Below are 26,061 nucleotides of genomic sequence, written 5' to 3' on the forward strand. Positions count from 1 at the left end.
TTGCTATTTATTCAGCAAAGCATGTGTTTCAGCCAAGTGGCCTTCATCAACTTAAATTGAAGACCACTTGGCCTAAATGTGTACCTATTTGCTGTTGATGACACGCTTCACTGAATAAATAAAAATGTCCCTACTTGGTGAGTGCTGGGATTCTTTACTACATATTTTGGTTTGCACAGGCTTACAGAAGGGGATGTCAGTCACTGATGAGGACCATGATTGACATGAGGCAACTATGAGTTGTCACATGGCTTTCCCAGATGCATCTGTATGTAAAGATACCAGACCGTGGCTGTAGATCATTGTGCCATTAGGCAGCTGGGACTTTCAGAAAAGCAGGGTGCAGCACCTGCAGGAACCTACAGCTGCGTTCACACGTTCAGGTTTTTAATTGCAGTTATTGAATACACAGATCATAAATGGAGGACTTTTTTTTCAGTGGGAATAGGAATGCCATTTATTTCCTTAATCATTGTCATATACATGATCCCACCTTATACTGTCCTGTATGTGTTTTTTAAAAAAAAAATAATTTTACGCTATCCTGCTTCTCGAAATGGTGGGAAAGTCGGCACTGGATGGAATAATCCAGCAAACCCCAGCATCTACCACCGGTATGGCGGCTAGAACGACCCTCTTTTGGCCCCTGTTGGATAATCGGCCTCTATAGATATAGTTACCTTATTTGCTGGGATCTTTCCTGGCTCATGCAATAAACAGGCACTGCAATGGGAAATTAGCCTTAGGGAGCAACAGTGAAGTTGTGTGATAGCTGCAGCCCCTATGAATACACTTTGTTATGTAATGTGATGTGTAATTTATATGAGACAGATATATTTCTAAATGTAACCAGAGAAGGGCATGCAACTACTATTCCCAATAATAGAACATAAAGAAGCTTCATCCTCCATCCCATGGATTTCATATGGATGTAAATACGGATCTTAATAGTGATCGGTCTTTTCTAGCGGAAAATTTATTTTGATATATACAAGTTCACCTAGAGTATGCAGGTTATATACAGTTGTATGTGTTTTGTTATGGCCCTGTGAATACCTTTAGGCAAATATAAGATTTTGTCATTATATACTCCTTATTTAATTGTCCTGGTCATGCCAGCCCAGGCACATGTGACATTGTAATATAAGCTGCGGAGTGTACACTATATAGTCTTTTTCCCTTTTACTCCGGTTGTAAACCTTCTAGATCTGAAATCTCATATATAGCACACAGAGTTAAATATTACCCTAGCACAATGAAGTTGTCACCTAAGGATTGTTACAGTGGGACGAATGAATTACTAGGGGCTCCGATATGAGTGATGTGCAGAAACCTGCGATAACTAGCTTGTCTAATGGTAATTAAAAGCATATTAAGAGGCTTCATCATAACCGTCATAGGAAGAATCTGTTACTTTTATTAATTAATCTTTAATTCGGCCACCAAGGAGTTAGCGATTATTCACATCCGTCACTAATAAATGTGAACACTGACACTCTGAGCATTTCTTATAGTGACAAGTGATACAGGCTCCTAAAGCTGAAGGAGAAGTAAGGAAGATTATGGATTACCACAAAGGTCTTTTTGGTGTGGTGGGATAAAGTGTTATTTAGTTCATGTGTAAACCAATAAAAGAGGTATTTTGGGGTACAGAGTTCATTTGTCAAGAAGGTGTTACTGAGCCACAGCATGCATGCCCCACCCCCCTCCTCACCACTCCTTTCCTTGACTGATTGACATAGAGGACTAAGTACTGGAAGTTGAGCACTGTAAGTCAGTAGGTGAAGACAGAGAGGGATGAGTGGGGGAGAAGGCATGCATGCTGTGGCTCAGCAACACCTCCTTGACTATTGAGCACTGAGCATGACATAGAGCTGATAGATTCCCCTTGAACTTTTTTAGTAATTTTCATACATAGTGTGCACTCAGACTGAAATATTGTCAGCAATGCATAATGGTAATTGTATTTTCTACCTGCATGAGCTGCTGTTAAAGACATGTAACAGTATGACAAAAAAAGGTAATGATACATGTTAAAGATGTAAGATTGATTTTACTGTTTAGAGTTCTCAAGTTTCTTATGTTTACTACGGTCACAATTCAAAGACTAGGAGAAGAAACCAGAGGGCACTAACAGTGTAGATTTCTTTATTCTTGTCTATTCACCCTGACACAAACGCTGTGTAGCTTGCGGGGGCGCCTAGTGCAGAGTGATCTGATCAGATCATCCTGCGCTAGGCGTCCCCACCAGCTACACGGCGTTCGTGTCAGTCGGAATAGACAAGAATAAAGAAATCTACATGGTGAGTGCCCTCTGGTTTCTTATTTTTTGAATTGTAAACACTAACTTAATGAGAGGGAGCACCCCGTCTTTTTCTGACCGATTCCCCTCTAGCCTCTATTCAAGTAGTACCGGTCTCTTTCGCTTTGTTTACTTTGGTCACAGATAGTATGGTTTTGGTGCCAGCACTGGCCACAGCCATGATCTGAGGTCCACAGTAGTTGACTGCAGTCATCTGAGGTAGTTTTACTATCATGAAAGTACTGGGCAGTAGCACTCTATGAAGACTTGCTGTAGAGCCTTACATAGTTGTTGTTTTTTTGTTTTGTTTTTTCTGTCAAACTTTGTATGAATTGTAGAGAAAAAGTCATGGCATCCCCCACCTTGAGGAGAATACATCTGTTATACAGTGGCATATGGAGACGCTGTATGGTAGCAAATGGAAAGCCTATCTCCCTATAGACTTGAGACTGTGCACTAAATATGAGCTTAATAATTTGTTTTATTACATTGTTTACTTATATACAGTAGTTGCAAAATAAACTTTTGACCTACATATTAGAAAAGAAGAAATAAAAAATTAAGGGACAGTGACATTTTATTAATTTATAATTGAGCTTATACCTTTGGCCCTTTTTATATTAATTGATTTGTCGGCCTCATGTGGGTGAAAACGAGCATGGATAATAAAGATCGGCGGCTTGTTTGCTGTGCCTTTACACAACATAACAAATTTAACAGTTGGACTGCATGAAAGAGCCTTGTATTGTTCGTGCCGCCCTGGAAATGGAGAACACGGATATATATGTATATGCCTGTGCTGTCGGTTTCCAGATCACAAGCAGCAGTCTATACTTACCAGCCACACTGCTTGTGATCCGGCATCTGGCTCTCCAGTCTTCCAACCGCTGGCTGTATCTTCAGGAGTTGGCGGCAGCCTGAAGTTACAGCGGCTGGGGGACTGGAGATCTGGATGCCGGATAGCAAGCATCGCAGTAGGTAAGTATAGACTGCTACTCGTGATCTGGAAACCAGCAGCACAGATAAATATATGTTGCAGGGAAGTGATAGAATCAGGGATTTGATTAAATGACCGCACTTTTTCATCATTTTCCTGAAGAAAGTCAGGGATTTGATTAAATCTCTGACCCCTTTCAGGGAAATAATGAAATGAGCAAGTCAGGAGTCGCCCGGCTCTACGTTTATTTATTAAGGAATAAGACAATAGACGCAAATTATTTATTTGAAACAAATTAACAAAGGAAATAGGTAGTTAAGCTGATATTTTTACTGAAAGCAATTAATAATCATGTTCATTAATATTTTTAAAATTAAAACACATTTTTGATGTGTGGCATCTTGAGTTGCAGAGTACCTTACATTTATTTTTTACAGGCACATTTTTTGTTTTACATTGCATTTTTGACTGTTCACCGGAACACTTCTTTAAATCCTTGACCTCCAAATAAGGCTGGGTCCACATTATGTTTCTGCAATCCGTTTTTTTTCATCCATTTTTGCAAAAAAAAAAAAAAAAATGATGAAAAACTGATGGAAAAAACGGATTCATTTGTGTGCATCTGTTTTGATCTGTGTTTCCATTGACTTCCATTATAAAAAAAAACAACAAAAAAACTGATCAAAACATGCGGGTTTTTTTTACGTACACAAACGTAGGGTCAGCTACGTTTTTGTGTATGTTAAAAAAAAGGATTTGATCCGTTTGTTTTTATAATGGAAGTCAATGGAAAAAAAAGTTAAATGGATGCACACAAATGCATCTGTTTTTTTTTTTTCAAAAACTAATGGAATAAACGGATTGCAAAAACATAGTGTGGACCCAGCCTAAGGAGAATTTTCCTGCAATCTCAGGCAGACTTTAGTCAGTCATCTTACACGATCCCCTCAATGTTACTTCCATCTTATACACTCCCCTCAATGTTACTTCCATCTAATACGCTCCTCACAATGCTACTTCCATCTAATGGGCCTCTTATCAACTTTATACATTAAAACTGTGGAATCCACCAACACGTCTTTAAATTTCTTCAAAGAAACTTTCATTTTTTTTTTCAGCCGATCTTTTCAGGTGTTTTGCAGCATCTTTAACGTTCTCTGCCTTTTGGCATAAATAGCACCGAGTTTTTGTCTAGTATCCTCCTTCTCCTACCGTATTGCCACATATATATCACATATATATTAACTGTTGCCGACAGCCGCTTTCCCTTCTGACGTGAGGAACACTACAGGCGATTGGCCCAATAGGGTAAGCAATGCTCCGGCAGCTCGTTCATTTCATCATTTCCCTGAAATGTGTCTGAGATTTGATCAAATCCCTGACTTTTCTCAGGGAAATGATGTAACAGCGTGGTCATTTCATCATTTCCTGGTATTTGATCAAATTCTATAATTTCTCTGCAACATGTATATTTGTGCTGTCGATTTCCCTTTATCGTAATCGGCCACACATAATCCTGTTTACACAGGAAGATGTGCAGCTGATAATAAATGTTGAAACAGACTCAAAAGTTCCGATCAGCTGAAGATCGAGCGTATTTCCTCTCCTCAGCTGATTGCTGTCACTTTTACGCGGTACAATTATTGTAAGTGATTGACATGCCTGTAACCACTTTTGACATTGTCATTTAGCATGGAAGGATTGACAAAAAATCTGATATTTTAAGTGAAATCATGTGCGGTAGTGCAACATATACTGTATATATATTTTTTCTTTCTAGTTTCTCCTATTACATGTTCAAAATGTATTTTGAATTTTTAAGAATGAAATTACAATAAATATGTGCATATAATATTATTTTATTATAGTACTTCCATGTGGAGTAACTGGACATAACATTTTACCCCCTCTAATCTCAATTAAAAAAAAAGTTATAAAGTGTAAAGTCTGATGGCTTCATTTACTGCAACCTGCTGCAAAGCAGAGGATGCTCCGTCTTGCTTCCGGACCCATATAATCCTTTGTAAATCTGAATGTTTTAAATTGGACACAAGTGTTTTCCGAGCCAAAATGGTCTCATAACGATTCCGATATTAGATTTAAATTCTAAAGTAAAAACCAATAGGTTTTTATCCTTCTTCGATTTGAGGATTACCGCTTATCTGTGTCTGCTATAAACCTGCCAAAAACAGCCCTGCGCTCGCTCTATTTTTCAATTTAGGAATTGTAAGTCAATTTTTGCTGTAGTCTAACTTAATAGGAATTTGTACCCGCAGCGTACTGTGCATTAGATCAGATATTTGCACAGTAAGCAGAACGCACAGTAAAATAGAACTTTGAAGTTCTTTTGGAAAATAGTATCAGCTCATCTCAGGGAGGGCAGGCATATAATCTAATTCTAAGAGCTCTATTAGAAAATAACAGAGGCACATCGCTAATGGCGTGTAAATGGGGGGGGGGGGGGGTTCTTACAGATGTTTTTGTCAGCACCTCTCCGCATTCAGGGATGGCTGAGTCAGATGATACCTCATTTGTATTTTGGCTTCGGTATGAAGAATAAAGAAAGATTGCTTTGACCCTTGTCGGGAACATATTTGGTTGCTTATGACTAAGCAACGGAAAACAGGCTTTCCAGGCTGCATAAATCATGACAAGGCATCGGCTTCTTCACATCATGTTGTCAGGCAGGGCTAACATTACGTAAGTATGCATCACCTCCCCTGTATAGCAGACTGTGTCCCCGATCCCTGTGATAAGCAGGTGCTAATTCATTCGTCAGATGACATCAGAGACGCCTGTGGTCCCTGCATCACATGGGACGCGACTTGTAAAAGGTGTTGTCGACAGCTTAATTGAAAGGCTTCCTTTGCACCCACAGCATTAGATGCAAGGAGGATAGTGATGAATTAACCGTGATTCTTACAGGAAAATGAATTACAGCTCTGGGATGAAAATGGAATCTGATTCATTTAAAAGTTTCCTTGTAAAATAATATATATATATATATATATATATATATATATATATATATATATATATGTATATGTTATTGAGTTTTGTCAAGATGTTCAGCTTATTCTTAGTTTAATTTTTTAATTTTTTTTAAAACTGGGAACGTCGAGTGATAATATCCTACAGGTCCCCCAGGGATCGTCACCTAGCATTTCCTGGAACAGCTAATCTGTCTTGATATGTGGGAGTGGGATATACAGCAGTGCATAATAAGGTAAATTTGCCATTCACAATTTCTCTGTGAGTCATATTACAGTCACAGAGACATTTTGCAGTTATGCACAACTGTGGCAACAGTATGTGACTCTTCCCTCATAGAGGCCATTATTGACAAAAAGCAAAGATACTCTTAGGTATCCACCTTTTTAAAGGGAACCTGTCACATTGAGGCTAAGTCCACACAACGTTTTCAATAAATAATGGCTGTTGCAACACTGGCCACTATTTATTGAAAATTAAAATAACATTGTGTCCTATGAAATCCCATCCGGAGTGTATACACTCTTTATAAACACTCTAGCCGTGATTCCATGCTGCCGCATAGAAAACTGACATGTCAGACAATGTAAAGTGTGGCCCTGGACACACTTTACATTGTCTGCTATAGTCCTTTAGAATGCGGGCACACCCGAAGGCACCCACGTTCCAAGTCAAAAGAAGTGAAGTTCATCCGGCCGGTATGGCCGTACCGGCTGGTGTGAACTTCACTAACAGCGGCGGTTCTATGACACGGCCATGTCACAGAATGGTCGCTGTCTTACTAAGTGTGGAGGAGGAGCTGAGCAGATTGATATATAGTTTTGTGGTAAAAGTAATGGCCACATTATAACCACATTTTAGTGTTCATATCAGGGCCACAACACTCAAACCCAAAATTCTATTGACCTGACATACTTTTCCGTCTGAAGTCTTGTTACTCTCTGACTGCTTAATTTTGACCCTTGCCTGTTATCTGGCTACCATAGTGTGCCTTCATTTGCTTTCCCAGCAAATTGGCCACTATCCTGATGATCATGGGATCTGATCTGATGCCCATACACTTAATACTAAAGTTGTATGAACCTGTCGCTGACAGTATGTACGAGGAACCCGCCACTCATAGATGATGATGGGGGAGAGAAGGATCAGGTATGATGAAATTTTGCAGCCCACCCCTTTTGTTCTGGAAGCATCAAGCTACCCCCAGAGCTTAGGGCTGGGCAATAATGGCCTAAATCAATATCGTGGTTTATCATACATGTAGCCACCGTAACGATAAATTGAACTATAATTATGACACGCCCCTTTTAAAAGCCACACCCATTTTATAACCCCATTTTTCGATGGTAATACAAACGTGGATTTACTCCATAGAACAATGTGCAGTAATACACAATATTTTGGCATCTCCTACACCATTTTCAAGTGGCACTTTCAAGGGGCGACAGAGCCAGGTTCACTTTACACCATGTTTGATAAATCTCTCCGTGTGTGTGTGTGTATATGTGTATTATATATATATATATATATATATTATACATACAGACAGGAGATAGATAGATGTAATGATATTCCAAAGAATCTCCCACAGCACTCCAGTTCGTGTATCAGAATACGTGATTTATTGTAACATAATAGTGCAGCTGTGCTGCACTATTATGTTACAATAAATCACGTATTCTGATACACGAACTGGAGTGCTGTGGGCGATCCTTTGGAATATTGTGGAAGTCCTGGTCAAGACTACCTGCGGGCACCTTGTATCTTCACTATCAGAGGTAGTGCTGCTCAGAGATCAGATTCAAAATACTTAGATGTAATGATAAAGGTAATCCGAGGCGGCACTCCAGGTATAAAGTGAATGAAAAAAAGTTTTATTCACCCATAAATGTGCAACGTTTCGATCTCTCGTTGAGATCTTTTTCAAGCAAAAAAAGACCTCAACGAGAGATCGAAACGTTGCACATTTATGGGTGAATAAAACTTTTTTTCATTCACTTTATACCTGGAGTGCCGCCTCGGATTACATTTGTTGTGGATCTGGAAGCCTAGGTCTGGCTACCAGAGGTTGTGCACCCACCTGAGCCTCCTTTTTTTTTTTTTTTTTTTAGATGTAATGATAGATAGATAGATACAAAAAAAAGAGAAAAAGCAGCACTGCTCAATTGGCGTGGGGTTGGTGCCAGCGGACCTAGGTCTTGACTGTATTCAAATAGTTAGAAGATAGCCCACGGCACTCAAAGGGTTAACGGTGCAAAATGTAGATTTATTTTAAAAAAACTATTCCTGTGCGGGAGAGAGTGCGGTGCCCGGTGGGGGGAGGATGTGCCGACCCATACCTGACCCCAGCAGCCACTTTATGTACGGGAGCGGGGAGGCAGGGCACACCGTGCAGCTTCCAGAGACGCCCGGAAGCAGCAGCAGCAGCGCTGAGCACACAGCCTGTCCGATCTCCAGCCTTCCTCTTCTGGAAGATTAACGGAGGGGAGCAGAGCATGCGGCCGCAGGGTGAGGGGAAGAGGAGGGAGGGGGGAAATACCGCAGGTACCGTCCTGGCAGAGTTGAGGTCGGTTAACCGACGCCAGAGACTGTATCGGTATTTTGACGGTATACCGCCCAGCCCTACCGGAGCTTAACCTACACAATTTGGCCTTGCCAGATGTTCATTTGAACAATTGTTTGGCCAAGAGTTATAGAAGGTGAATGGCCATGTTAACCCTTTCAGGACCAAGGCAAATTTTATGAATATGACCTGTGTCACTTTATTCATCAATAACTTGGGAATGCTTTTACCAATCCTTCTGATTCCAAGATTGTTTTTTTGTTACATATTCTACCTTATGTTAGTGGTAAATTTGAGTTGATAGCTTCAGAATTTTTTTGTGAAAAAACTCCAAAATGTTGTTAAAAATGTAAAAAAAGCACATTCTCTACATTTGAAAGTCTCTGCCAATAAGGAAAATAGTAATACTACATTCATTATTTAATAATTCATATCTATAACATGTCTACTTTATTTTAAAAGCATTTGGTGAACATGCTTTTACTTATTTGGGATGTTAGAGGCCGTAAATGTTTAGTAGCAATTTTCAAAATGTTCGTGAAAATTTCAAGCTCAGAAATTCTTTAGGCACCAGTTCAGTTTTGGAGTATATTTTAGAGGCCTGTATACTAAAACCCCCCACAATTCAACCCATTTTGAAATCTTCACTCTTTCAAGTATTTAAATTTACATTCATTCAGTTATTTAACCCTTTCTGCATTTCACAGGAATAACTGCAAAGTAAGAGTGAAAAGTTAAAATTTGCATTTTCTTTCCAGAGATTCCAATGTAATCCTATGTGTTTTTTTACAAAACCAATTACCGTTATTGATCCACCAAAGCCAGCAATTGCCGATGCTGGACCCTCTTCGGGGGTCCAGTGGCAGTTACACTAAACTGTCAGCTATCAGCTGAAAGTTTAGTTGCAGCTTCCGGTCACTGTTTGTCTAAACAGTGAGCATCTGAAGCAGGTCAGTACATTTACTGACTTTTGCTTGAAAGGGTTAAATGTAAAGTCCAAATTCCTTTTTTGGGGTCACTGGTGAAGAAAAGGAGAATCTCCTAAGGTGCCTATACACCTTCAATTACTGTCAGCCAAATTGTCATTTGGCTAACAGTTATCTCTCCCATCCGCATTCGCACTTCCGAACGATCCTGTGTTCTCCATGGGAACGCATAGGGTAAAGCCACATTCAGACTGCACTGGGTGTGGGATATCTCTCCAAGATCAAAAGGGTCGGACAGTGAAATTCCATCGTGCTTGACCCCTATCTCCACCGACATCACCGAATATCAGTATGAAGTTTATGGGGACGTTTTAGACTTAGTGACTCAGTTTAGTCAGCGCTGGGCAGTTACAAAGATTGGTTCTGTTTTTCGAGGTCTGCTGACCTAACCTATTTAATGTGAATAGATAGCAGGAAGCCAACGTTCTGAAGAAATGCTGTAAATGTAAATACTGTTACTGGAATTGCTCATATCGGCCATTACAGGAGTAGTTTAAAACCAGTTAAAATATCTAATTGTCTGTTAATGGTCAAATAAAAATATCCTTAACAGTTTAATGCTCTTGTATGTATAAGATAGTCACCATCTGTTCTCGGCTATGTGTTTCGGCAATCCGCATTCACTTGTATAATAATAAGAGATCAGCTCATTAAAGTTAAGTAACTTGTCTGGCTTGTGATGAAGTTGTTTACTTGTTGGGATTAAATAATGGGTTAATCTCGAGCCGTCGGTCGCTGTTTGGGGAGAGACAAGGCTGCGTTGTTTTATTGTCTGGAAATATTGCTTTATTAAACCACCATACTGTATGCTGTGTATACAATGCATTTGCCTAATCCTATAATACAGATATCTGTAAACTGCAGGCAATTACCAATGAATCAAGACGAACCATGTTGTTGGCGGAAGTGTCCCTCCCCTTCAGTTAGGAAATGTTGTTTTAGTGCTAATATGGTCCTCCAGAATTAAAAGGCATAGTTGCATAAATGGAAACGTCTAATTGGGTAGCCTTCAGGATGTTGGTTTTTTTTGTGTTATTATTTGGAGAAATAAAACGTACATATTTCAGGTGACTTTTCAGGATAAGCTGTCTTGTGTGTATACATGAGGAGCAGCACTGTATCTCGTCATTATTAATCCCCTATAAGACATTTTTTTATCAGGTCTCTGCCCTTTAAAGCGACTCTATACCCACAATCTGGCCCCTCCTAACCTCTTGTACCTTCAGATAGCTGATTTTAATCTGTCCTGGGGTCCGTTCGGCAGGTGATGCAGTTACTGTCCTAAAAACAACTTTTAAACTTGCAGCCCTCTGCGAAATTGGCATGGCCTAGAGTGTCCTGGTTCACCATAGTGTGTCGGAGCGGCACAGGCTTCGACGCACTACGGCACATGCGCGAATCATGCCACGGGAGCGTGCGCGCACTACACTGAACCAGGAAGCTACAGATGCAGTCGCTAGGAAGCCGGCACGATCCAACACATATGCAGTGTTCTCACGGGTGATGAATAGGAGATTACCTGTCTGGTATGATGAAGAGGGCGGGGAGGAGGGATGGAGGGCTTGTGCAAGTCTAATGCACAGACACTCTAGGCCACGCCAGTTTGAAACAGGGCTGCAAGTTTAAAAGTTGTTTTTTAGGACAATAACTGCATCATTTGCTGAACGGACCCCAGGACAGAACATAGATTAAAAGCCGTTATAAGAAGGTAAAAGCAGTTTGTGGGGGGGGGGGTCAGATTGTGGGTACAGAGTTGCTTTAAGTTATCTTTTATGTCTCCCCCCTCCGCTGTCTATATTTCGCCTTCCCCTTCCATAGACTAGCTCGGGGATCACATTACAAGTTTTATCCAATAAACAAAAGTCATTGCTAAGGTGATTTTGAAAGTGAATCATAATGTAGCTGCTGGGTAGGGGGGATGGAGGAGAAGGGAGCATTTTTGTCTGATAAGATATATATAAAAAGTTTCTTATATTGGCTTGTGCTGTTGTTCTATATGAAGTTTGATGAGACAACAATGCCTATGGTGCCAATACCACAAGATTGGAAACAGATCACTGATCTCAGGGAGACCAGCTTAAGAAAACACTGTCTGCTGCTGGTTAAAGCGTTCAATACAGTGAAACCTCTGATCTGCACTTGAGCTTAGTTATTGGTAGCGCTATGTTGGGAATAGTTGTTGGATTCATTTTGCTGTATTGTTCATTCAGGTCATTCAAGTCCAGAGTCAGACAAGTAGCATTCAGACACTGTAATATCCCCGTATAGAATCCCATCACTCTCCCTGTCCTTGTAATAAAATACTGATAAATTCTACATAAAGAAGTCTCTCCTATTCACCTTCACAGGACGGTATTCAGATGCGGTTAAAATACAGTGCTTATTATAGACATAAAGGACGATGCACTTTATCCATATTTATGACATCTTTATACCTCCTTTTAAAGCTTCCAAATTGCAGACACGCATAAAGATCAAAGTAACTGGCTGCATATTCTCTCATTGACTGCTATTAGGAAAAAAAAAAAAGAACGTAATGCAGGTCCTAAAAACAGAGGTGGAAAAAATTGCCCAATTGTTCTTATATTGCCCCTCAATGGCTTTTGCATGTGATCACCTCTAAGACCAAGGATACATTACCTGTTCTGTGTATTACACACTATTAATTACATATTCTATCAGATCCCTCCTGGAAGCTATAAGACCCCTCCCCTATTTTATTAAACTTCATGTTACAGTATTTGTAGAATGCTGTTGAAGTAAAATGTTCATTTTTGCCTTCTCTAAAGGGAACCGGAGAGCAGTGATCTAGTATGTGGTGTTTGTTACAATAAAGTGTTCATTTTTGCCTTATCTAAAGAGAAACAGAGAGAGCAGTGATATAGTAGGTGAGTCCCTGCAGTGGTTAGTTGCTGTAAAACTTGCATGACAAGGATGTAAGATGTAACTGAGGGGCCCTTAGTAAGACATTGAGGATTGAACTCATAAACACAGTCATGTTACAGTACAAGGATAATATACATGGTGATATTACATGAATAATACAGTGATGTCACAGTCCAGGTCTCATGCACACAGTCACCGGATAAACATACTTCACCTAGTGACGTTACAGCAGAGGAAATAAATAATAATATCACAGTAAAGTGATAATGGGCACTGCTGGTGGGACAAGGCAAACATCTATTGGATTCCATAAATTTATTTAGCCAATCTTTTATAGGACTCTCTAACCTTATCTCTTGCATGCCGGGGCCTCTACAGTATTTCATATTGGCCTATATTGCACGTTTTGGAGAGAAAAATGAAAAATGTGTTTGCTTCTTTATGGGCCTGTAGAGAAAATACATTTAGGTTTTCTTTCCACATTGCTGTGAATCGTGGTTCCAAGTTTATATAGCATCTGTCCTATTAAAAACTGAAATATAAGTAACAACTTCCTTCACAAAATGACTCCTCTGCTCAAGATGCTAGTCCATACTGGAATAACACCTTTATACCACCTGATCTGCGTTCAGTCTATTAAGATCAGTCATATATAGATTAAAATCTGACCTGCATGTGACATCCTCAACACCATGTCACTATGACTCATGATTGGACCGGGTTCCTAAAAAAGTCGTGGTACAGTTCACTACCAGCTGATAAAAGAACGCTCACAAAAAGTGTTCTCAATGCCAGGATCATTGGCGTGGTAGCTGTCAGGGCTCAGGGTAGGTGAGTAGCGTCTATTTTATTTTCCCACTTTTTCCAGCCATATACAATTTTTTTCAGCCATTATTACCTGTACGCTAATAGTCTGATATGTTTATCCCAGAAAGATAACTCATCTAAATTCTTCTATTATCTCGGTTGTTCCATTGTCGTCCCCTTACTGTATCTGCTTTGGAAAACTTAAAACAAAATGCCTTCCATTATGATTGATCAAACGGCTTGTACTCAATAATCCCAATTAGCGGCACAGAATTATAAAGCCTTAAAACAATAGGAAGTAATGGTTTTGTCCTAATTGTTTTCTTTCTCTAGATTTGCTCATCCATCCACCAGTCGGCTTTTGATAGATTAAAGATGTTTGTGTCTACATTGAAAGATCTGTTTTATATAGTTTCACATTGTGGTTTCTAATCTTCTAAGCTTGACGAAGAATTGCGTTGGCATCAGGTAACTTTACATCCTTTCTCAACGCATTCTTCTCTTCTTTCCCATTCTTTATCACCGCAGTCGTGTGCTTTGATGCAAAAATTAACTTTGACGACAACGCGGAGTTCAGACAAAAGGAGATTTTTGAAATGGATGACACGTCGGAAACGGATCCCATTGAGAGCGAGGCTGCAAAGTACGACTTGAAGTACATCGGTATGGAGGGAAACATTGCTTGCTTTGGTAAGAACAGAAGTATTGTAACAGATCTTTTGTATCAACTAACTGTTCATTTAACACCGCTTTTATTTAACCAGTTTTGCGTGATTGTGTTCTGTGACAGTGGGAACAATAGAATCCTTGTGTTTGTATTGTTCTCGTGTCTGGTTTTGATTAACAGTACTATGCTTGTCGGCTTGTGTGCTGATGAGCCAGTATTTTGGCTGAAGACAAGAATTTATAAGATGCTAAGCATTTTAATGGCCTCCTTCTCTCTCGTTCCATTATATGTATTATTTTATAATTTTTGTAAAATAATAATAATTGAGTAACTTATTTATCTTATACGATTTATGAGTAATGGAATATGCTCTACCCCAGAGCTATACTCACAATTCTGCTAGTTATTGTATCCAGAAGGCAGATTTCCCAGAATGTAACTTAACAGAGCAGGCTTTGTGCAGACCCTGAACAAGCAGGGAATATTAAAAATGTTAGCTGAGAATTGAGAATACAACTCTGGGGTATAGTGCAGGCTGTAACTAAGCTACACATAGTGTTTGGTCTCGGAAGGAATATTTTATGCCTTTGAAAAGGCATGTTTTTGTAAGGCTTACAAGAGGCTTTGTTTTTGTAAGGCTTATTTTATTGAAAGGAGCCAGTCACCATGATTACAGCTACAAAAGTAAAAATTCAGCCTAATAAAGTCTCATGCAATATCTCTAAACATATATCTAATAATTCTCCCATGCCCTGCTATCACCTGATAATGTACTATGATTAATTCCTGCAGAGTATGCAAATTCCAGCTAGTTGGTCATCAGGGTGTCGTCTTCTCCAAAGTAGTCACGGCTGGTGAACTGGAATCATCTATAATATTGTCGGGGTGATCACGGTGCTGGAGCCTGCAGGGTCACAGAGGGGGCCCCTTCTGTATCTTTCTCTGAGCTCCAAATTCCTAGGTTGACCGGACATGCGCAATACAGATAACAGGCTGCGGGGATTGGACCTCGATGTACTGTGCCTGTCCAGCCCAGTGAAGACGTCAGAGCTCGGAGAATGATAAGAGATGGTCCTATATGATGTTGTATGCTCCTGCACTGTTAATCGTGCCCAGAGATGCTTGATTACAGACATTTCCAGCCCACCAGCTGTAACTACTTTGGCGGAGAAGGACATCCCAATAACTGCAAGTTGCATACGGTGTGGGAATTAATCCCACCGTAGCAGGGCATGTGATTGCCTGATTAGATATATGTTTGGAGACATTGCAGGAGATCTTATTAGGCTCAATTTTTTTAATTGCCTTTAAGAACGGTCTTTGGGCACCCTATATGTGAGAATGCCAAGTTATACTTATCACTAAATTTGATGCATATGTTGCATAATAAGTAGTGAAATAGTGCAGAAAACAAAAGCCCAGCATGCTCCGCCATCTCTTGTGAGGCCTGTAATCAGCACCATCAGAGAAATCTCTAATAGTTACAGTAGAAGACGTATTCAGACCTACAAATTACTATCATAAGTTGGATAAACGGCTATTCACTCACCAGGATGTTGTACATATAGTGAGAGTGGAGCCATCGCTGAGCGGGTTATTGTGCAGCCTACCTGCAGATTCATCTGCACATCAATTTACACTGGAGCAATTTCATATACATCAAACGCCGAAGAAGATGACAGGAACCATGAGGGAGGATGGAATCGGCTGTCAATACCTTCTGAATAAGTCAATTACAATGAAGGCCGGCAATGTTAAACCTAATTACTATTTACATGGCTGCTGAGGAGGACGACCATTGTGGAAACATGCCCCTGTTTTCTGTGTTCACTTCTCCTCTTTGTACAGCTTGAAACTCTGTTGCCAGTGTATCCCTAATACTATTTGCTGATTTTATAATTTATTGCTCGGCATTTGTATAGAGTGGATGTGTCCTGCAGTCTTTTATACAGAACATGATCCTAGTTGAGCTTGTAATTTTTACTGTTAGTGTATTCGTTCTTTACATTTTCTCTTTCATTGAAGCTTCCCCTGAAAACTAGTTGATGACAGCCTGTCCTGTAGGTAGCAGGTAGAAACAGTAGTAGCCTTCAGCTCCAATCCATATCAAACTCCAAGCTATATTAAAAAATTCACAACAATTATCCATAAAAACCAAATGAAACTCCTACACGTTTCAGACTATTAAAGGCATACTCAACCAGCCTTACTAATCCCAACCCCTAAACTAAACCTCCAAAATGTGGAGCAACAACCATCAGTCCATCATTATCGCTGAAGTTTTTTCAACATGTTTAAAAGAAGGATATTACACCAAGCGATTTTCATCCATAATGGCCTATAAACAGCCAAATATGGCCCATAATCGCTTGGCGTAATAGGGCCTTAAGTCCTTACTTTGACCAATTTAGTAGGAAGCATGTCCTAATGGCAGTAAGTTTATTGGGTACAATTGTACCCACTTAACATCTCTCATGCTAATTCAATTAACGGACAGGCTTCATGGCTTTGCAGTGTTCACACTGTGCTTTTCTTTTTCTTAATTTTTATTATTTTGAAGGTGAGGGGAAAGACGACAGTTATTAACGATCATAATATTTCTTAACGGCCCATTATTTCCCTTATTTTTACATTGTGTGAACATAGCCTAATAAAGTATTGGAGTAAAGCTGCATGTCTAAAGGAAACTTTGGCAACATGTAAGCTCCATGTCCAGTGTTGTCACAGCTCCACTCATGTTTCCCATTCTACTCCAAGGCATTCTGTAGTGTTAATGTTTTCAATTGCAAATCTTCTCCAAAACGTTTTGTGTGCATTCAGACTAAACAACAATTCTGATAGTGTCCGTGTTCCATCCACTCGCCATGGTAGGAGAACATTATCAGGACAAGTTTTCATCCTCCGGATGTAAGAAAGAATGTTCCCATTCTCTGACCGTTACAGGGAGATTAAAATGGTGAATACTTGGTAGATTATATTTATATATACTTGTTTGCATGGATTGCTTTATAATTATAACTACTGATCAGATTTCTCTTTCTTTCCAGCGTATTTCTAGGCATTAAGTTTATATACTAGACGTTGTATTTCTCCTTTATTCTGCATCTAGGCAGCCAGCAATACAGCATTTTAGTGCTTGTAATATTTGGCCTATTAGTACACACACATTGTTTGTTCATTAGATTGTGTTTCTTTAGTAAATGTCCCTTCCCATTGAATTATTGGAATATTGGCTATATAATTTGCTTACATCCTTGATTTTCCTTTTTTTCTTCAGTGAACGGTGCCGGTCTTGCCATGGCTACATGTGACATCATTGACCTTCATGGGGGAAAGCCTGCAAATTTCCTTGATCTTGGAGGTGGTGTGAAAGAGTCTCAGGTCTATCAGGCCTTCAAGCTGCTCACTGCAGACCCCAAGGTAAAGTAGTATATTAGAGACCAGAGACATTCAATAGGTTATGTTCCCTAGGGGAAGAATACACTGCAGAAATTCTGAGGGCAGTATCTACAAATTTAGTTAGGACGCAGATTTACCCTGTTTCAATTCCTGAGCAAGCAAATGTGGATCACTTTTCAGTAGAGATGAGCGAACCTCGAGCATTCAATCAAATCCGAGTGTTCGGCATTTGATTAGTGGTGGCTGCTGAACTTGGATAAAGCCCTAAGGCTATGTGGAAAACATGGATATAGTCATCTAATTTTCCATATTTCCCAATGATGGCCATCAGGGGGAGCTCCACCAGGAAACTGCTGGTAAAAGCAGCCTGAAAGCCGGCTGCTGAAAAAAAGAGGCAGTCTCTGCTCAACTTCTGTGACATCAGCACCTCCCTCCTCTTTTCACAGGCAAACAAAGAGGGGAAAGGTGATATTATGTGTACTGTTGGGCAGCGCCATTTTGTTGTTGTCTGCACAGCAGGAAAGATACAAGCGTGTCCCTAGCCTTTCATAATACACCTCAACCTGCTGCAGAACCACATACAGGTCGCCTGCCCACACTCTCCTCCCGCACTTCTCACCGCCCATCCCCCACATGCACATAGTATTGTTGTTACACTCATACAGACAGCTCATGCCTGTACACTTGGGATCAGCAAATGTACAGCAGTAGCGAAACCCTTCGCTATGCTCGGCCGTCAGCCCGCTGCATTAGAGCTCCGCTCCAAGTGTCTGGAAAATCTGGTTACAGCTCTGGAGAACTTCTCCCAGGACTGTATCCAGCTTTTCCAAACACCTGGAGCGGAGCTCAAATGCAGCCGGCTGACGGCCGAGCATAGCGAAGGGTTTCGCTACTGCTGTACATTTGGTCATCCTTAATGTACACTCATACAGGCAGCTCGTACATGCACTCTCACACAGGCAGCTCGTACATGCACTCTCACACGGGCAGCTCGTACATGCACTCTCACACAGGCAGCTCGTACATGCACTCTCACACAGGCAGCTCGTACATGCACTCTCACACAGGCAGCTCATACATGCACTCTCACACAGGCAGCTCGTACATGCACTCTCATACATTAGTAGTAGTAGTAGGGGGCTGGGTGTAGTGGTAGCAGTAGGGGGCTGGGTGTAGTGGTAGCAGCAGGGGGCTGGGTGTAGTAGTAGTAGGAGGAGGCTGGGTGTAGTAGTGGTAGCAGTAGGAGGCTGGGTGAAGTAGTAGCAGTAGGAGGATGGGTGTAGTAGTAGCAGTAGGGGGCTGGGTGTAGTGGCAGCAGTAGGGGGCTGGGTGTAGTGGGAGCAGTAGGGGGTGGGAGGATGGGTGTAGTAGTAGTAGTAGTAGTAGTAGTAGTAGCAGTAGGGGGCTGGGTGTAGTAGCAGCAGTAGGAGGTTGGGTGTAGTAGTGGTAGCAGTAGGAGGCTGGGTGTAGTGGTAGCAGTAGGGGGTGGAAGGATGGGTGTAGTAGTAGTAGTGGTAGCAGTAGGAGGCTGGGTGTAGTAGTAGTGGTAGCAGTAGGAGGCTGGGTGTAGTAGTAGTAACAGTAGGAGACTGGGTGTAGTAGTGGTAGCAGTAGGAGGATGGATGTAGTGGTAGCAGTAGGGGGTGGGAGGCTGGGTGTAGTAGTAGTGGTAGCAGTAGGAGGCTGGGTGTAGTGGTAGCAGTAGGGGGTGGGAGGATGGGTGTAGTAGTAGTAGTGGTGGTAGCAGTAGGAGGCTGGGAGTAGTAGTGGAAGCAGTAGGAGGCTGGATGAAGTAGTGTAGTGGTAGCAGTAGGGGGTAGGGGGGATGGGTGTAGTAGTAGCAGTGGGACTGGGAGCAGTAACATCGTAAGGCACAGTGTGGGGGAGGGGCGGGGAGCCCTGTCAGCTCCTTACATCCTCTCCTGTGGAGCTCAGTGTCTCTCTCCTGCCTCTCATTCTCCTCCTGACGATCTTCCTGCCGGGAGGTAAGGACCTTCACTGACAGATCTTCTCCCAGCTAGGGCTGCACGGGGGAGGGGGCGGTCACTATTCATGTGTGAAGGGTCTTATCTGCGGCGCGCAGGAAGGAGGAGGGAAGGAGGAGGAGGGAGGGGGAGCTGGTGTTTGGCTTGTGATGTTGAAGCCCGCACACTTTACTTTCATAAAGGTGCGGGCTTCACAAACATGGCATGCAGCCCTCCCACAGTGTCAGGATGCTATGTGCTGAGCATGCCTGTGCGCATGCGCAGCACACAGTGACGGAGCTTCCAGTGCAAGTGAACCAGACGGACTCCGTCGGTTCACTTCAATGATCTGGCGGTGCCGTATAGTGTCTGTGTGTGTGTCGTGAAATGACGCCACACACAGACACTATAAACATGGCAGCCCCCTGTGCAAAACTAAATGTTATGAATACTACTCAAGCACTATGTTAAAAAAAAATAAAAAAAATCCAACACACTTATTTTTTGTTAGTACTATTCATTTAAAAAATTTCAAAAACATGACACTGTCCCTTTAAGGTTTGCTCATCTCTACTATTCAATACTGAAAACAAATCTGCAAAGCTTGTGCCATATAAAAGACACAAGATGACTGATGATTATTCAGAAACATATACTTACCGCCAAACCTTTTCCCTTCGCTGCCTATAATAAACAGGCGCTATTGCAAACAATTCAGTTGTATTCTACTTTATACATTGATTCTTTACATTTTTTATTTGCAAGGGTAAAAATAACCCTGATGTTCAGGTAACACTGCAGAAGCCAAAGCCCAGTGAACCTATGTACTGTTCTGCCTTATATTCTTTTGTACAATAGTATCCAGGAGTCTAGATGGTACTTGTAATTGGTCCCAGTGTGCGGTGTAATTGATTATGAGGAGTGTGCAGATAAATCATCTCCCCCAGTTACAGAAGAAATAAAGCATTAATCTAATTAGCGGCCCATCTATGCAGAAAACTAAAATTTACTGCACATTCTGTGATTTGTTGTTTTCCTATGATGAATGGTGTGAGGTGCAGAAGCGGGCTTGTCCTGAAGTTTATGATGGCTATGACATTATCTATAATGTTGTCCCCCAACCTGTGCCTCTCCAGCTGTTGCAAGTCTACAATTCCTCCAGGCTGTTAGAGCATTTTGAGAGTTATGATAATGGTCGATTTGTGACAGCTGGAGAGGCACAGGTTGGAGGACACTGACTTCTGTGTGTTCAATGTTGTAACCAGGCATACTTGTTACCATATACCTGGATAGAGTAACCGTTCTGGGCTATTGTTGTGTTCCAGTAAATTAAATTCCTAGGTGATGGTTTCAGTAAATCTATTGCTGGATTTTCTAAAATTAAATTAAAATAGGCTTCATAAAAATATCCTACTGTCTTGCACATACCACTCCTCTGCAAAATTATGTACTGGAACTGTGTCTCCCAAAAAATAAGACACCCTCCTAAAATAAGACACACCAACTACCCTACCCTCCAGGCCAAAGTAAAAAAAAAAAAAAATAAGGCACCACCAAAAGTAAGGCCACCTGGCGCCACCTAATCCCCTCGTGGAGCTTCACTGCCGGCATTGCAGGCAGCTTGGTCCATGGCCCCTATGTTCTCTGCAAGTCCCTCCAAACGCACGTCCCGGGAGAGAAATAAGACATAAGGCCTGTTTTGAGTAAAAATTTATATAAGGCACTGTCTTATTTTTGGAGAAACATTGTATCAATGGTAACAGACTACAAACATCCTCTGTAGTCATCTTCCATTTAACCCTCTTTATAATTGACTGTACAGTATTAGTCATCGCTTACAGCAACTAAAATACTTACATGCATTGTGGAGCACAAAGGGAAAGAGGAATCCATGAGGCTCTTTGACGGTCCAGCAAACCAAACCTAAAGCTTTGTTATAAATATTTAACAGAGCCTCCCATTGGCCATGTGCCATTTATAATACATGCATTTTCTTATGTGGTACATGTAATTTGGCTCTCACAGGTACTAAGGTCGTGATGGGACTACTACCACTATTACTCCTACTGGCTATAGAAAATATTGTTATAGCAGCTTTAGGAGGGACTTTTGGGGTTACTGTTCATAGAGGAACTAACTTTACAAGACAGGAGAGAGCGTGAAAGCTTCCATTTCCCCTACCCTCTTGCTGTTAATGGGGGTGATCATGATGATATGAGGCCGCACTGATGACACCCCTGAAATGAGAGTTCTGCTTTGTGAAGCATACAGTGAAGTAATGAAGTCTGCTCACAATTGAGATGAAAATTCTTCCAAGCTGAACCTGAACTGCAGTCGTCTTTCCTTTAGGCTTTTATTTCTCAAGGGGTTAACTTTTTTTTCTTCTTTCTTTGCGAATGAGCCTATTTTGTTTCCTGCCATGGTATAGGTTATGTCTTGTGGTCTAATCCTAAGAAATCCAGAGTCCCTGCTATCTTCCTCTAATAGAATTACATTGCCTGAATCCTAGTACTGGTAGAGTGGTGTCTGAGCCTGCCCGGCCCTAGTGATCTTGTCAGACTCCTGCCTATGTATCTGAATTCTCGGCATTATCTTCAGCTAGCACGGGTGAAATCCGGCGAGAGGCAAGGGCTCTGCCTGGCGGTCACAATCCTCCCTAAGGCTTCTCGCACTGTCCTAGGTTAATTATTTTATTTTCAGCTTATCAGGGAGTTATTTTCTCTTCCTCCCTATTAATCGCTATCACAGGCAATGCACCTTTCCCCAGCTTCTCTCCTCAATTAAAGCAAAGACAAAATTGTTTCTGAGCAAACATCTGTGGCTGCGTCGGAATAATTGGAGACCTCGCCGTACTTCTGTAAACAGCCGCTAATTAACACATTTAAAAGTTGAACTCGTTATACGGAAGGTTAAACGCACTTATTGAATTTTTCCGGTTTGCAGCGGCTGCTGAATTACGCTTGTGGGTTTCATAGACCAAAAAAACCCCCACAAAGTCCTAATCACTCACACAGTCATTGTTTAGGGTTGAACCTCACTTGGCAAAAAGATGATTAAGCAACAGGCAGTGAGACAAAAAAAAATAAAAAATCTCAAGACCCACCCTCCCGGGAAAAGTCATTGCATTCACTACTTATATCCAAGAGAAAAAAAAAAAGATGTCTTGTCTATGTCTATGTCATAGAGACATGTCAAAAGTTTTGATCGGACCAGGTCTGAGTGTTCAGTGGACTGTACTGATTAAGACAACAAGCTTGGAGAATGTCCAATCCAAAAGGAACAGCACCGGTTGGAGTCTATAGAATGTAGAGTTCAAGTGCTTGCCACACCAGACAGGACTCCTCCGTCCGGACATAAATCCACAAATTCAGAAGGAGACAGCACTGTTCACAGCAAACGTGATTACTTTATACACATCCTACTCCCGCAACGTTTCGGCTGATTCTCAGCCTTTCTCAAGCGTGAGAAAGGCTGAGAATCAGCCGAAACGTTGCGGGAGTAGGATGTGAATAAAGTAATCACGTTTGCTGTGAACAGTGCTGTCTCCTTCTGAATTTGTGAACAAGCTTGGAGAAGATGCACTGCAGAATGTCCTCTTCCCGCTCTGTGTTAGAGTTGGGTCATAATGTAAGTCTATGGAGCCCAACGTTCTTCCATTTGGTACAGAGACCCAGACCGATCTCCAGGACATGTCAAAGGTTTTCCCTAACGACTGTGACACTTAAAAGGGAATCTGTCTGCTGTAGTTCACATTCCCAACTGCTGACACTGTTATCTAGCTGCACAGTAATGTCTGACAGATTATTTTACAGATTTTTTCAGTTTAATCCCAAGAAGAGTCAGGTATCGAAGGGGGGAATGAGGAGGTGTACCAGAGCATAAAACCATTTTCCTGTGGTCTGGAACTACACAAGGATATATGAAAGATATCGTGTCTCCCTCATCTAACATCTATTTAACAGTGTCAGCAATTTGGAAACTAAATCGCAGCTGGCAGATTCTCTTTAAAGAGCATACAATGTGATTTTCTATCTTTTTTTTTTTTTTTTTTAATAGATTCTGTCTAGAGGTAAGCGAATTTACAGTACAAATGAAGCAAATCACTCCGTTAGCTCGGCAATCTGCTTATCAGCTGCTGCATTTGAAGTCCTTGCTGCTCCACCCAGGCTGCCTGGAAAAGCTGGGAAACTTCTCACAGGGCTTGATCCAGCTTTTCCAGGCACCCAGGGTGGAGCTGCACGATGAAGCCAGCTGATAAGCAGATTGTGAGCTAACTAGGGCCCTATTACACCAACAGATTATGTGACAGATTTTTTAAAGCCAAAACCAGGAATGTATTTGGAAAGGGGAGAGATCACAGTCTTCCCTTTGTTACCTGTTCTCTGTTTATAGTTCATTCCTGGTTTTGGCTCAAAAAAATCTGTCACATAATCTTTTGGTGTAATAGGGCCCAAGATTTGCTCATCTAATTCTGTCTCTTACAGTTGAAGTATACCTATGATAAAAAGTACAGACCTCTCTGTTCTTTGTAGGTAGGAAAACTTGCTAAAACAGCAGTGCATCCTTATTTAACCAACTGTAATTCTACTTACTGTGCATCTCGGGTGACAAACAGCTGATCGGCATGGGTGACACTTGTTGGGACCTTACCGATCAGTATATTTTGTCTGAAATACCCCTTCAAGGAGACTGATTGTGGTTTTGTGCGAAAGTCCCAGGATAATTTATCATATATTCATCTAAATCTCTGCTCGTTTTAGGCTAACAAGTCAAGTGGGCAGTCAGTCAGTGATTGACAGCTATTTGTATAAATGTGCATATAGACAGCGCTGTCAGTCACTGGACCGCCCCCTTGAAGTAGTCAAGCCAGACTGAGCAGAGGATTGCATGAATAAACAACATTTTGTCCTGGAACTTTACCCACTCAATTAATTTTGTGGCATAAGTTTATCAATGTTTAAAAGGTAGATGGCCTAAACTGGGACAAGACAGATTCAGACATGCAAAGTCCTCTGTGACTTTCACACAGCAGGATCTGCTAGTATTTTAGGTCACATACCTAATTGGGAAACTATACCCTTCCTTAGTAAAGGCGCATTCACACTACAGAATTCTCGCGGATAACTTCCTGCGGATTTCCACCACTCGTTCCTGCACGCTCCTGCTTGACTCTCCACTCGTCCCATACATTCCATTCTATGCTCGGGCAGATTCAGTGCGAAATCTGCCTGAAGATAGAAAGGATTCTATGGCACGGGCGGAGAGTCAAGCTGGAGTGAGGGGCTTACCAAGTGAGGCAAAAGAGTGTCTGCATTTCGTAATAAAAGTGTATTTGATGAAAATGGAATTATGCAAAGATGCTCCAAATTTGGTGCAGATTAGAGGGAAATGCTGATGGGTCTGTCCCTATATTGTTTTAGGTCCACATTTCTCTAGGTGTAGTCACTTTGTAACTTAGGGTCCATTTACACGGAAAGATTATCTGACAGATTATCTGCCAAACATTTGAAGCCAAAGCCTCATTCTGGAAAGTAGGTTTTAGGGATCATATAGTCATATGTAAGGGTCCATGTACACAGAACGATTATCTGACAGATTTGAAGCCAAAGCCAGAAACAGACTATAAACAGAGATCAGGTCATAAAGGAAAGCCTGAGATTTCTCCTCTTTTCAAATCCATTCCTGGCTTTGGTTTCAAATCTTTGGCAGATAATCTGTCAGATAATCTTTCTGTGTAAATGCACCCTTACCTGTAGGTGTAGTCACTTTGTAACTTACCTGTACGTGTAGTCACTTTGTAACTTACCTGTAGGTGTAGTCACAATGTAACTTTCTTCTAGATGTAGACACTTTTTAACGTTCCTCTAGGTGTAGTCACTTTGTAACATTCCTCTAGGTGTAGTCCCTTTGTAACTTACCTATAGGTGTAGTCCCTTTGTAACTTTGCTGCAGGTGTAGTCACCTTGTAATGTTCCTCTAGGTGTAGTCACTTTGTAACATTCCTGCAGGTGTAGTCACTTTGTAACATTCCTGCAGGTGTAGTCACTTTGTAAGGTTCCTGCTGGTGTAGTCACTTTGTAAAGGTTCCTGCAGGTGTAGTCACTTTGTGGGTTTCCTGCAGGTGTAGTCACTCTGTAAGGTTCCTGCAGGTGTAGTCACTTTGTAAGGTTCCTGCTGGTGTAGTCACTTTGTGGGTTTCCTGCAGGTGTAGTCACTTTGTAACTTTCCTGCAGGTGTAGTCACTTTGTAAGGTTCCTGCAGGTGTAGTCACTTTGTAAGGTTCCTGCAGGTGTAGTCACTTTGTAAGGTTCCTGCAGGTGTAGTCACTTTGTAAGGTTCCTGCAGGTGTAGTCACTTTGTAAGGTTCCTGCAGGTGTAGTCACTTTGTAACGTTCCTGCAGGTGTAGTCACTTTGTGGGTTTCCTGCAGGTGTAGTCACTCTGTAAGGTTCCTGCAGGTGTAGTCACTTTGTAAGGATCCTGCAGGTGTAGTCACTCTGTATGGTTCCTGCAGGTGTAGTCACTTTGTAAGGTTCCTGCAGGTGTAGTCACTTTGTAAC

The 26,061-nt window shown here is 41.4% G+C and overlaps 1 protein-coding gene across 1 annotated transcript in view; it reads left to right on the forward strand.

The window, feature by feature from the left end:
- Nucleotides 1–26,061, forward strand: part of SUCLG2 (succinate-CoA ligase GDP-forming subunit beta) — a 198,961-nt gene that overhangs the window by 100,959 nt on the left and 71,941 nt on the right. Inside the window, exons 8-9 of the mRNA XM_069968783.1 lie at nt 14,001–14,162; nt 17,417–17,559. Of these exons, the coding sequence (XP_069824884.1) occupies nt 14,001–14,162; nt 17,417–17,559 (305 nt within the window). The remainder of the gene's footprint in view (nt 1–14,000; nt 14,163–17,416; nt 17,560–26,061) is intronic.

The sequence above is a fragment of the Dendropsophus ebraccatus genome, chromosome 4 (assembly GCF_027789765.1).
Source record: "Dendropsophus ebraccatus isolate aDenEbr1 chromosome 4, aDenEbr1.pat, whole genome shotgun sequence".
Taxonomy (NCBI): domain Eukaryota; kingdom Metazoa; phylum Chordata; class Amphibia; order Anura; family Hylidae; genus Dendropsophus; species Dendropsophus ebraccatus.